This window comes from Falco biarmicus, chromosome W, assembly GCF_023638135.1.
Source record: "Falco biarmicus isolate bFalBia1 chromosome W, bFalBia1.pri, whole genome shotgun sequence".
Taxonomy (NCBI): domain Eukaryota; kingdom Metazoa; phylum Chordata; class Aves; order Falconiformes; family Falconidae; genus Falco; species Falco biarmicus.
In genome coordinates this window covers 17,561,473-17,575,516 of record NC_079310.1, presented here as the reverse complement: position 1 = coordinate 17,575,516, position 14,044 = coordinate 17,561,473, and the positions used below count along the sequence as shown (strand labels likewise).

The following is a 14,044-nucleotide window of genomic DNA, read 5'->3' as shown; positions in this document are numbered from 1 at the left end:
CTCATTTGAGGAAACTTGATGTGTAATTAACGTGTTAGCATTATGATTAGTAATACATTTGTAACTGGAGTCCACATCTTTCTCATTTAGGGAGGTTTATGGTGTTTTGATACTGGCTTTTGTTTCAGTGGGTTAACATTATTCCATGATAGATGAGTATGTGATTTACAGGAAGGATTATATAGTTTTGATTGAGATGTTTTCCTTGTAAAGCAGTTTTAACTTCCACAAAAACAGTTTAAATACTCTGACATCATTTTTCACTTGCTTAAACTGAAGCTGAAAACCAATTTATTGAGGACAGATTAGAGTAAATCTGATGTTATTTTAGAGTGCTAAAATAATGGGGTTTTTTACATAATAGAAAAATGTTCTAACCTTGTCATTTGTTTATATCTCAGAAATGGCTTGTTCTTAAAAGTTCATTCCTGGACAGTTGTATTCTGTAAGATTCAGTGCACAGGACAGGCTGTCAAATACCAGTCTTAAAATAATATCGCTGTCCATTGATGTAACTTATTTCAGCTTCTTTTGGAGGTTGTAACTTTTACTGGCACCAGCTGACTAAACTTATAGTGCCTACAAAGGCCTGTCCTTGGGAGATGGTTTTTCCTGAGTGTTTCAGTTAACTGCATTTAGACTCTACTTGTAGCAAATGTCAAACTTTATGTAAGTTTGGAAGTGTTATTCTATCTATGTGCTTCTAATGATTGCAAAACAAGTCTCCTAACTACTACTGTCTGCTAACTGTAAAATAAGAGTACTAATGTATGTGGATGCTCCAATTTATGCATTTTACGACAGACATCTGCAAAGCATCCACCTTTTTCTTTAATTTTGTAGGGAATGTTGTCACTTAAGCCTCTTGAAATAAGTGGAAGCATCACGAAACGTAGGACAATGCTATTTTTACCATTATAATATTACTAGAAAAATAAAATGTATTGGCCTCTGTTAGATGTTATCTTTTAGATTAATGCTTAGGAAGTCACTTTCATCCAAGTGAGGATGAAGCAGTGGCAGCTAGTTTGATCATGTTGCATCCAACTGTTCTGGTGGTATCTGTCACATGGATCATAGGTCGATCAGAGCTACGCATCTTGTATGCATTTTCTGTGAAACATGCAGTAATCTTTAGTGGTTTTTTTCTTTGCATATTTGATGCTGCCTTTTTTCTTGGAAGCTCCTGTGCATTTCTTAAACTTTTACATCTGTCACATCCTGAATTCCTTGATTATTGAAATACAAAAGCACTATTTCTTATAAGCCTGAGACTACTCTTATGCTCATTCACCTCAGTTTCTCCTTTTTCAGTTGTTCTGTGTACTACTTCCACTCAATGAAAATTTCTGAAAAACTTTGTTCTTGTCCAAAACTTCAAGGTCTGTCTTTTCCAGATGATGTACTATTTTAATGCTCTCCTGCTGGGTACCAAAACCTTTTAAACTTGTTTTCTGAGCACTGCTTCAGCTTTATCCCAGTGACATGGCATCCAGAGTATCCCCAGAACATCTAAAAAGTAAAAACCATTATTAATTTTCAGTTTTTAGGCCCTAGGACTAAAGCCAGGTTTACAGTAATAACACTTTGCTAGTAGAATAAATCTTTGGGGCATTTGACTGTTTTTGGAAGTTTTGAACACTCAGTTTTGTGGTTGGTTTTTATTTATTTTAAAAAGTCTAAATGCAGTTGTAACAAAACTGTAACTGCATTTTTGTGAGTATATAATTTGGTGGACTTTTAAAAAAAAATAAAAATCTCTACTTTTAGAACACTTTTGCCAGTACAATATGCTGGGAGGAATCTGCTTGTGTAGCTGTGCCACTATTCATGGTCTGGCAAGTTTCCCCTACTGTAATCTAGACTTAAATTTATCATCTACCTGTTCTGTATCAGGGAAGTGGTCAGGATTTTTGAAGTGTTGGTAGAGACAAGGGGAGTGTTATTTCTGACCTTTCTGAGAGAAATAGCAATAATTGGCAAAAAGTGGGTTAGGGAGTTTGGCAAAAGGATGATCAGAACTAGTTGGTATGAGCAAGTAATGGATTACTTCATAGGAAACAGTAGAATTACAGTGGCAAATACAAGAGAAGAATTGGAAAGGCAGAGAAAAATATTTCCCTGTTTGAGAGACAGTTTAGGTTTAGATAAGAATGTGGGATAGAATTGTGGTTGATTTTCATAACCTAAATTAGATGTTTTAAGCAGTTAGACATAAGAATATTTTAAAAATTAAAAATGTGAAACTTAATAGTTCATGTATATATATTGTCATAAAGTTTACTGTGTTTTTGTGAAATATAGCTGAAATGGTCTTTAAGGCCTTGCTAAGAGGTTGAGCACCTTCAAATTCCAATTGCTTCAATGGAATTTGAGGTCTTTCACTGCGTTATCTTGCAGAATGCTTTGTGGGATCAGCTTCTAGAACAGTTAGATTTTATTCATTTATATTCTGTGCAAAACAGTAACATCATCAAGGTGGTTTTCCAAAGAAAGGATGTATCTAAGCCATGGAGTAGGCAGGTATAACTGGGATATTGAATGAAATTTGGTTTATAGCTTACAATTTTAATATTGAAGCAAATATTTAGAGATGGCATGTTAAAATTCTCATTTTGCAACAAATTTTTTATATTATGGACTGCTATCTGTTGTATCCTTGTTTGACTGCATAGTTTACTGAAACACTTATTTTGCCTGATGCCTAATAGCATGCGTTACATTAAGGCTGCAAAATAATTTTTATGATCCATTATTTTTGCATTTGTACCATTTTAAGAAATATGCTTTTCTACTTAAAAGCTGTATGCTTGTATTTGTTCCCAATGTTTAAATTCTGTTTTGTTGGAAGTATGAATAAAATTTCTTTACCTGCTTTGGAGTTGCAAAAATTAAAAAAATAACCCTCAAAACAAAAAAAAACCCAACCCTTGTTACAGATATACAGATTGTGTTTGGATAGGATTGAGAAACAACAAAAATTGAGGTATGAAAGCTGCAAAGTGGCAAATTGTTTAGGGATGGTTCTACTACATGCTGCCTCATGTAGTGGCTTTACTTGCGCCAAATGTATTCTAAAATGAAAAAATGCTTGTAGATACATTATATTGTTATTAATAGTAAGAAAAAGCAGCACATAGTCCTTCACTTTAAAATATTCTCACAGTTGCATCTTAAACAAGTAGTTTTCTATTGTGGTTTGAGATCTTTTTTTATTTGTGTTTGTGTGCTGTGCTCCCTCTCTTCACCTTCCATCCCCACCTAGGATCTTTAGAGGACTGACATAGGAAAACTTAGGTACCATAATTGTGAACTCCATGTCTTTATACATTTGGATTTCTTTTCAGTTGCAAATTTTAAACTCAAACTTCCTGCTTTTGCAATTGTTACTTTGGAGTTAATTATAGTGTTTGTCTGCCTCTTAATTGTTGCTTTCTTTTACTTTCCAATAGCTATGGTTCAATGTTAATGCAAGTTTAAGAGTTTTTTTTAAATCTAGGAATATGGTGGAAAAATGATATAACTTGCTACAGAACTATTTTAGTTAAATATATTGCAAACTTTTATTGACATGTTTTAGCTTTTTAAAGAAAATTGTCTGCATTGTTTAGTGTTTTTAAAGTAAAACAGCATAAGTGTTGATAGATCCTGGAGTGTGAGCCTAAGTACTCAGGATTGTTTTCAACTTTCCCATTACTTTGAGATCAGCTGAAGCTTAAGTTTCTCATCTGATAAGAAAAGGAAAAATTTTTGGTTTTGTGAAGTCTTTTGAGACCTTTGATTGAAAGATGCTATCAAGATGAGTCCATAAGAAATTTTTTTCTCTGAAAGTTTTCTGCATAAGCTCATCAGTTTTCAAATGTTTAGAGTAGATTTGCATATTTGAGTGAAAAATTATGAATGAATGTTGAAGCAGTGTTGCATTTCTAAAGTATTCTTAGCAATCTAAGAGCATCAGAAACCCTCAGACTTTGTTTGGTATTTGGCAATGAACAGTAGATGATTATTTTTTTTAATTTTTACTACTGTAAATGTCAGAAAACTCTAGACACTCCTAAATCGCTACTTGTGAGATTAAAATCTTTGAGCAATTAAAGCAACTTTGAATTTCCTAGATTAGATATGCAAAACAGGAAAAAGCTTGGTATTGATTATAGAATCTTCAACAGGCTTTAATACTTGGTACTATTTTTTTAGAATGGGTGTAATCTTATTCCCATTGCAGAATGAGGATTATTTCATTACTGGCACTTTGTCAACTACCAGGTTTATTTTCATTTTTCAGCTTTTCCAAAATATTTACCTTTTAAAGCCAACACTGTGTACTCAACCATTATGAAACACTGCAATGGTGGGAATGCAGAAACTTTGTATTCCTGGTTTTGACCTGGACATACGCTGTTTGTGGTGTAGTTATTGCCCTTTGAAAATAGTGTGCTTAGTTGAATTGTATAAAGCATTGTTTTTTCACAGAAGGTACTGGTTCTATCTCAACTCATCCTTAGCTGAGCCTGTTTTAGTAAAGGTAAGGATGCATCTCAGGAGTTGTTCACTTGAGCAGTCCTATTGAATCAATTATAAATGTATCTAACTGTTAATGTTCTTATGTTCGTTCATAACGAGCAAAATACCTTAGAAAATTTTGAAATCCTGCTTAAAGCCAGCCTATTTATATACATCAATAAATTTAAGATTGAGATCTGTTTGGGTCTTTGTGAAAAAGGGATGTTCAATACACAAAAATGTCATTTTTTCAGGGACGGTTGGGTTCAATTTTGCTCCGAGAACAGGAATTCAAATTTAAAATAGGTTTGTAGTGTTTGGTTTGCTGATAATTACAGCTATTTGGATTTTTAATAATCAATCTGTTGCATGCAAATTTTTTTCTATATGTTTTGTGAAACAAGTACAAGAATCAACATATTGGAATTAAACTTTGTGTTATAAATAACTATAGAAATTATCCCATGTCAGGCCATTTAAAACTTCCTGTTACAGTTAATTCATGAGGATAGCTTTCTGAAAAGTAACTTATTTGGCCCAAAACCTTAGGCATGTAAGCATAATTGCTTAAAAATTAGTGTTTCACAGGAGGGAAAAAGCTTTTTTTGGTGCCTTATCAGCGCATTTAATTCCTTAGTATTTTTTGATGTTTAACCTTAATTATGAATTAAGGTAAATTTTGATTTCCAGTTGCTTTTTTTCTAAATATTATAGCTGTCTTGTTCTTATTAAAATTCTGAAATGTGCTTTTGGTTAACTACAATCTTTAGTATTAACATAGATGTGCAGAATCGGATCTGCTACGAGAAGATGATAATTTGTTATCTTAAGTCAGGTTAAGGAGTTGAGAATATTAGAACTCAAAGTTGGTTTTCCATTATATAAGTTATTTTAAAATAAAATTTAGACAATAAATTTTCCTTTGCCTCAAAGTAATCTTTTTAGAAGCTTGAAGATGATAATCTCAACATAAAACAACTGCATTTGAATGAGTTTTACTAGTGAACCCTCAAGTGTTTAATTATTTTGGTTTCTAGAAGACCTCAGAAGAAGCAGTAAACCTTGGTGGATGAGTGATGCATCTGCTTTTCCAACTTTACTTCCGGTCAATGACACCTTAAGTAGTCATAGTCGACAGAAGAGATCAGTAAGCCTTGAACGGTTTGTGGAAACGCTGGTAGTAGCAGACAAAATGATGGTGGGATACCATGGTCGCAAAGATATTGAGCACTACATTTTGAGTGTAATGAATATTGTAAGTTTCATCCCTCTCTGTGTCCATATCAATATGTATGTTCTGAATTGATAAAGCAACTGTAAAGTATTTTTTTTTATTGGCATGAATAATGCCTTAAAATGTATATTAGCTTGCAGTAATTAATAGTTGAAGTATGGCAAATGTTAGCATTGTGGGGAAAAATCCAGGACTGTTTCTGTCAAGAAATATGCTGTGATCACTTAAATTGTTTGTCTTTGATTTTACATTCATATAATTACATTTAGATTATACAGTTTTATTCTGTTTAAGTTGACAGTCCAAATGCTCCTTTATGCTGGATGGATTATGAAACAAGGTATAAATGTTTTTCACTGAAAAGTATGAAGAAGTTTCATTTTTACTAAATGGTCATTTGTTGGTCCAAAAATAACTTATTCATGTGATAATAATTAATGTCATGAAATTACATTGAGCAGGAAAATAGGTTAATTTTTAAACCATTTAAGGAAGAAGTAGTGTTTCTTCTCTGACTTTGTGCCTTTTCTTATTTTCTGGAGGTCAGGTTGCCAAACTTTATCGTGATTCCAGTCTAGGAAATGTTGTGAATATTATAGTGACACGTTTAATTGTCCTCACTGAAGATCAGGTAAGAGCTGTTGCACTTAAGTTATATCCCTGAAATAAGTGTTATGCTGTTGTGTAATATGGGTTTAATTTAATTGTTGCTTGAAATGGCTGTATCTGAGTATAAAACCTATCTTGTAATCTTTAATCAAGATGGAACAGTTCAAAGGAATATTCCTCACGTCTCATCTCAAAGTTATCAGTTATTTACTTCAGGTGAATATTGATACACCTTTTGGGGATGTCAGTTTATTGATAGAAACCACTGCTTCTAATTATAGTCCCATTTTAGTCTTCAAAAGGCTTAACAACTGACCTTGGTAATTTGTTTGGAACATTTCTGGTATGCATGTTGTATTGCAGCCAAACTTGGAGATAAACCACCATGCAGACAAGTCCCTCGATAGCTTCTGTAAGTGGCAGAAATCCATTCTCTCCCACCAAAGTGATGGAAACACCATTCCAGAAAATGGGATTGCCCACCATGATAATGCAGTTCTTATTACTAGGTATGGTCATTAAAAGTATTGTGTTTCTTATTTCTGTAGCTTTCTTGCTCTTTCATTATATATAATATATATGTGCTAGTTTTAAAGTAATAAAGTAATATAAATGGTAGGTAATATTAAGAGGAGGAAAAATAATAGATGGCTTGTCTTAAATATATCAGACTATTAAACTATAGAAAAGAATTTGGAAAAGTAAGATCTACAAATTACTTCTGTTATTTTCACTTCATAATTGCCAATGCAAGGTATTCCAGTAGAACAGATGAATCCTGTTGAATGTTTTATACTTTATTCTTCATAATCTTATGAATTAATTTCAATTATAAAAGTGTAGGAAATGTTATGTCAACCATATATAATGTTTTTAATAAGACATTCAAGCCAGAACCTCAACTATTGTAATAATATCGTTCTGCTGAAACAAGTTCTTGCAGATTCAGGCAATGTGAGAATCTGCTTTGTAGCTGTTTTGATTTATTATGTTTAATTAAGATGAGAACTGTCAGTTTTAATAGTTTCAAAGACTGTATATGTGTGCATTTGCTTCTATTCCACCATTACTGTGATAGATTCAACAAAGCTTGTGCTGTAATCTTGCAGTCCTGGTAAATATATTGCTGATTGTCCTCTGCATTTACGGGTAGACAACTGTACTTCATTAGGAGATCAGCTTCCCTGTTGTTTAAGGACAGTATTTATTCTTTTCTATTTTGTTTAAATAGCAGCAGGTGCATCACACTAATTTGGATAAGGGTCTTTGTATTATAATTTCTGCTTTCCAGGACCAATTCTGTACTACTCTGTATGTGACCTATTTGTGGGATCATTCTGTTCACTGCAGAAATTTTTAAAATAGGGATTATAATAATTGATCTTTCCTAGAATTTTGCATAAAAGGTATAATGTAATGACCACCCATGTATTTTTTGCATTCATATTTCAAATATAATTGTTATGGGTGGTCATTAATACTACATAATAACAATTAGAATGATTAAATTCCAAAGTGAATTAGAGAGCAGTTATACTCCAGGAACCTTTAAAAAACCCTCTAATATTAAAATTTTTTTGAATGAAATTCAAAATAAAATATAGCTACATTATAAGATTTTGATTGAGCCTTTGTTTATGCTCATTTTTGCATACAGGTAGTTTATTCACTAGGACTGCTCACGTGAAATTAAATACATCTTTATAGCTGTGCTACACATCAAGCCTTTACTTTTTCACTCAATGCCTAAATTATGCTAGTATAATCCATAGGTGGTATGTGTGTCAGTCAAAGCTCCCCAGTATGTATGTATAAGCTGTGTTGGCAACACTACATTTTTACTGTTATGGCTGAATGACTTTGATGTTTTGTTAGTGTTGTTCTGGTACTGCAAAGCACAGCTGTTTATTTTCTTTCACTGTTGTGCTTTAATGCATTTTATTACTGAATATTCTATACTAGCTTCCCTGTTCTGGTAGGATGTTCCCAGCATAGTTTTGAACAGTTTTCTGTTCCAGACTAAGGCTTAAATCAATGATAACTTGCAGGTCTTTAACTGCAAAAGGAGCAAGTCTCCAGAGAACATGAATAATACCTGTTGAAAATTAAGTTTTTCAGCAAGAAGTAGTAAATATTAAGGACTTATGTAATTACTAAGCCCCCATAATGAAGAATAAAGTAAGTATGCTGCAGAGTTTCTTTAGGACTCGTGTATGCTATCTTTTGAAAAGGACATAAGAGTTATCACTTCCAAGCTTACTTCTAAGAAGTTTACATTTCTAAGTATGTACTTGTATTTTAAATTAACAAAGTGCCTCAGTGTAGTATGAGCAGGCTAGTAATACCTACCTTTATAAAGCATTGGTGAACTTAAAAGTTTAGTTATATATGCTTTCATGATAGAATGTTTGTATTCATTTATTTACTATAATAATTGTAACTCCTAAAAATAATCCCAAATGCTACACTGATCAATTTGAATGGATCAATCAGGCTTTTACTGAAACTGCTAGCTATCCTGGCTCTTACTAATAAAATGTATCACCATATGTGAAAACTTGATTATTTGGGGGGGGGGGGGGGGAGGGGTGTGTGTGTGGTGTTGGAATGAGTAAAGATAAATTTATATTAATATATACATGTAAATACTTTAAAATAATTCTAAATGACTTACTGAAATGGTAACATGCTTGTTTTCATTCTGTTTTGGATATCTCACCAGATGAACTAGAATTAATGCATTTTATGTGAAAGAAAAGGGTATAGCTACTGTGCTTTAAACTCCTAAAATGTTAGAGAGCTCTTTAGTAACCTCCTCTACCTGAAGGAATTTGAACCTATACTACCAAATTTAAGGTCACTTTAGCTGCTGTAATAGTGTTTTGAAAGCAGTTTCCTAAATCTCTCCCACTGATGTTGCTCTGCTTTTTATGGGATAATTACATTTTCATTAGATTTAAAACTGGAACCATTTTTGGTCATTGTGTGTATTGCTATTTTATGGAAAGTGGGAAAGCTGTAGTGCACTATTATGAATAGTTCTGTATTGATCAAAACCAGATTTTTAAGTAATTGATTTATTTGAAAAATATTACCTAGTCCTAGCTGAGTACTTTGCAACTTTAACAATCCTTATCTGAAATGTGAAACAAAGTTGTTAAGAAAAGGAGTAATTTTCTTAATCTGTTGAAATGAAGATAGCACCCCAGCTTTTCTTAGAAACAGATGGCTTTCCTCCATGATACTTTCAAAGATGCCATGCTCTGATCTGGAAGAAAAGCAAACTGGTATTATAGGTTATTATTCCCTAGGGGTGTCTGCTTGACCAACGTAGACAGACTTTTGTACTCTAAACTCGCTGTATGCTAAAACCAGGTAGCACTGGCATGCTAAAACCAGGTAAAACTGGCATGGAGGTATGCCCAGGCTAATCTACTAAGTCCCATGGCAATGATGTTAACATGCTTGCTAAGCCTTTTGGACAAGAAACCAGGACACCTACCTATGTTCAGCGTGCCTGGTGTATGGGCTTCTCTGTTATGGTCCCACAGGCACCCTGCAGTCTGCAGAGCACTTATTTTACTGAATGGATAGGGGATTGCAGAAAACTTCTTAGCTGATAATAAAAAAATAAGGCAGATAAGAAACTGGTCCAAGTAAAAGCCTGATTCCCAATCTATAGAGCAAAATTGTGGTGGTGGTAGTATGGTAACAAAAATAATGTGCATTTTCAACATGCTGTGGGAGTATTAGGACTGGTTTAACTTCTTTTAATGCTGCCAGATTTTATGCTGTTGTGGTTTAACCCCAGCCAGTAACTTAAGGACCATGCAGCTGCTTGCTCGCTTCCTCCCCATCCCACTGGGGGAGGGGGGGGGAAATTGGAAAATGGTAAAACCTGTGGATTGAGATAAGAACAGTTTAATAATTTAAATAAAGTAAAATATAATACTAATTGTAATGAAAAGGGAGATAACAGAAAGAGAAATAAAACTCAAGGGGGGGAAAAAACCAAACCCAAAACAAGTGATGTACAATACAGTTGCTCACCACCTGCTAACTGATGTCAAGCCCAGTCCCTGAGCAGTGATTTCCTCACCCCAGCTAACTCCCCCCAGTTTATATACTCAGCATGACATCATATGGTATGGAATATCCCTTTGGCCAGTTTGGGTCAGCTGTCTTGGCTGTGTCCCCTCCCAATTTCTTGTGCCCCTCCAGCCTTTTTGCTGGCAGGGCCCAAGAAACCAAGAAGTTCTTGACTGAGTATAAACATTACCCAGTGTGTTATCAACATTATTTTCATCCTAAATCCAAAACACAGCACTGTACCAGCTACTAGGAAGAAAATTAACTCTATCCCAGCTGAAACCAGGACAGCTGTAGGTATAAAATTGATAATTAGCAGGAACATTTCCTGATGACATTTTCAGAAGCATCTTTCTTCAGTTTCCTTGGGGAGCTTCTGAGCGTCCCTGAAACTGATGAGAATTAGATACCTTCTTGTGAAATGAACCCAATGGAAAGTAATAGGCCTCATACAAGGTGTTTATTACAGTCTTGGGATGTCGGGTGACTTTGTATAATGTGAATATCAGTTACCCAGAACACTAATAATACTTTTGTGAGTGTTATTGTGCCTTTGTCATTTTTATTCATTTACTTCAGAACTTTTGTTCATGTTTTCTGAGTCTTAAATCAAATGCTTAATTGTATTTCAAGATAACTGTGATTGAATTAAGGTTCTAAAACAATGAGAGCTGTGTTGGTGTTTTTTGGGGTTTTTTTTTTTGAGTTCCCTCTCTGAAATTTTACCTATACTTTTTCTGTGGGAGACTATATTTAAGTCTCAGACTTTAATATTTTATCCTGTAGTTGTCTATATTGGTTTCTTGGGGGCAAGTGTCAGTAAAATACTTAATTTTATTTATGAAGTTGATTGATAATGTAATGCTGTTTCAACAGCATCATCTTTTTCTCCTTGAAGTGACTTTAGATAAATCTAGTACATCCTTAAAATTTTCATATTAAAAAAAAAAGATAAAACCTTTTATGATTCTCTTGAGTCTTTTGATAGACAAAAATTAGTCTTTGCATTTGGTTCCTATACTCCTGCATCACTGATATGATAATCTCACTTTTTAGCAACATTAATGTCAGGTCCTCCAATTTGTCATTTTAGGACTTAGTGTAAGTTTTGTGAGTCTCTGTATATTCTCCCTTGTGCGTCCCACCCCCAGCTTAGAAATATCAATTTGCCTTTTTGAAGTGAGTTCTTGCTTGTTTGCTGGGTTTCTGGATTTTTTTGGGTTTTGTGTGTGTGGTGTGGTGGTGTGTGTTTTGTAGCCTGCCGACTTGTTTGTTTCTTCAGAAACTCTCTAAGAAAGTCTACATAGTTCACCTTAAAAACACAAAAACTTTGAGTTCCCGACGTATGCTATGATAGTTACTTATTTTTGAAGAACACTTAACCCAGCTTCCCATCCATTTCAGTCAGTTGCTTCCTTCTCTTGATCTTAAAGATCATAAAATAGGGAAACTGTTAAAATGGTATGTAATTTTGGGTTCCTGGCACTTTTAGATCATGCAATTTCTGAGCAATGCCTTGGTTAACTTGCAAGCGTAACATTATGAACAAAACATTCCTTGTCCTGTGCACCTGCACAGAATGGTAAGGGCCAGAGTGTTGCATTCTGATTTACACTTTGTAGCAAGGGTGGAGAGTATGACAAAATGGAAAAATGGTGCCTTTTTTTTCTTTCCTCCTTCTTTTGCACCCTAAGAGTTCTCTAATGCTACTTTTTTTTTTTTTTTTTTTTTTTTTTTTTTTTACTGTAGCTCCAGATGGTTTATTTTGTCCAGGTACTAAATAGCTGTTTTTCCAAATGATGTATGTGACTGTATAAACTTTGCAGCAACGGAGTCTTTTCCAGATGGGAGGGAAGATCCAGAGCTATTAATTTGCCTCCTGGTGTGTCAGTAGATCAAGTGAAAGTTGTAACAAAAAGCCCATAGGGAAGATGGTTTCAGGGGTAAGTTGAGATGTGTGGGTGGATTTCCAAAGGGGAAGAATTTGGTCTTTGAGATACAAATGTTTAAATGGAGAAATGTTTGAAACTTTACTCACTTACAGATAGTACTTTCTCAAAAGTCGTTGTATGAAATAACATTTCCTGTTGGTAGCATCATATATAAAGAGTTTGTTTTATCTTTTTTTAAAAAGAAAACCAAATCCACTGTGCTTGACAAAAGCATCAAGATGTCTTTGCAGCTACAGTGCTTTGTATAGGAACATGATTCCAAACCATGCAAAAACCTTCTTGAAAGCTTTTTTGTAAAACTTGTAGTTTTGAGGCTCTAAACCTGCATGTTTGTTCTTCATTTTTTCTTCATTTTTTTCCTGATACGCTGTTAGAGATACTTATGTAGATACAGCTTCTGAAATTAATAACTTAAATACCTTGAAATATAGGAATGGCTTACTTGGATTGGAGTCCATTTAAGTTAGTTTTCAGAGTGGTTTAGTACTTTAGCAACAATCTATTCAGCAGCCCCAATGAATTGATGTACTCTGTTGGAGGAATCTTTATTTGCTTGAATAAAGAATTGGGGCCACAAGATGTTTTTATTAGCTAAGCCAAATACACCTTGATTTGTAGGTTAGACTGGTGTTAGTAAAAATGTTCAATACCACAGCTGGTATAATTTTTCCATTTTTCTGGATTTTAAATGAGCATATACATGTTAATTTTTGAGACAGTGTATGAACTCTTTCTTAATACAAACCCTTGCATTTTTGCCAGGTACCACTGTACTTGTAATTCAGTAAGTGTATTGCTAAGCAGTGTGGTATGGCAGCTGTTAGCATTAACCCCCATATGTATGCAAACATTATTAATATGCAACATGTGCCTAGCAACACTGCTGAAGCCCATGTCAGAGGCATTAGCATTATAACACAATTGGTGGATTTTTCAAATCTTTGAAGGAGAGAAATTTTACAGAACTGGTTTATGTTTATTGTATATGTACAAGATGAACTTCATGATGCTTCAGTTAGTAAATTTCTCATTTGTGTGCCCTCATGGGTAAGCTATACTCTCTCATTTGTCTGTAGGTGATGCATTCTCAGTGCAGGCCAGTACTGCCAGTTTTTCTAAGGAGGCAGAAGGTATATGTATGTGGCAGCAATCTTAAACTCTTGTAAACCTTGTGGTTCATAATCTAAAGAACTGCAATGTTTCTGGCATTGCGGTAGATCCTTGAGAGGAGCAAAAGGTTTCTTGTTTTGTTTTTTGCATACCTGTGTAGAGTTGACCACAATCATGCGGGGTTTTTTTTGTTTTGTTTTTTTTTAAATAACATTAAGGGGTTTTAGGCAGCTGGGGATGAGTAACGCTTCCCCATCAGGTTCTGTACTAGTTAAGGCATTTGATAGCGATGTAGGGCCAGCCAGGCCTCTGCACATTGCTTTCCTTCTGCAGGTCTGAGATTATGCTTCTCTTCTGAGGCACTGTTCCACTTTTTTCTGCACTTTTTAACTTGTTGCAAAGATTTCTTTTCTATACAAGGTACTCTCATGTCACCCTGTCAGGGCCATTTCCTAGCCTTGTCCAATAAATCTGAACACCCAAAGTGTTTCTGTTCCCATGAAGCCCTGTCTCTGATCCTCCATCCTGCAGTTTCTTCCTCCGTTAA

The 14,044-nt window shown here is 34.3% G+C and overlaps 1 protein-coding gene across 5 annotated transcripts in view; it reads left to right on the top strand.

Moving 5' to 3' along the window:
* The window catches only part of LOC130141961 (A disintegrin and metalloproteinase with thrombospondin motifs 6-like), a 158,458-nt gene that overhangs the window by 15,356 nt on the left and 129,058 nt on the right, over positions 1-14,044 (top strand). For 4 of the 5 annotated variants that reach the window (XR_008819232.1, XM_056323297.1, XM_056323295.1 and 1 more), the window contains 3 exons: positions 5,541-5,758; positions 6,285-6,368; positions 6,710-6,855. Coding sequence is in view for 4 of the 5 variants with exons in the window: in XM_056323297.1 (XP_056179272.1) it covers positions 5,541-5,758; positions 6,285-6,368; positions 6,710-6,855 (448 nt within the window). In the remaining variant the exon portion in view is untranslated. The remainder of the gene's footprint in view (positions 1-5,540; positions 5,759-6,284; positions 6,369-6,709; positions 6,856-14,044) is intronic. The other variant, XM_056323298.1, reaches the window with a different exon arrangement.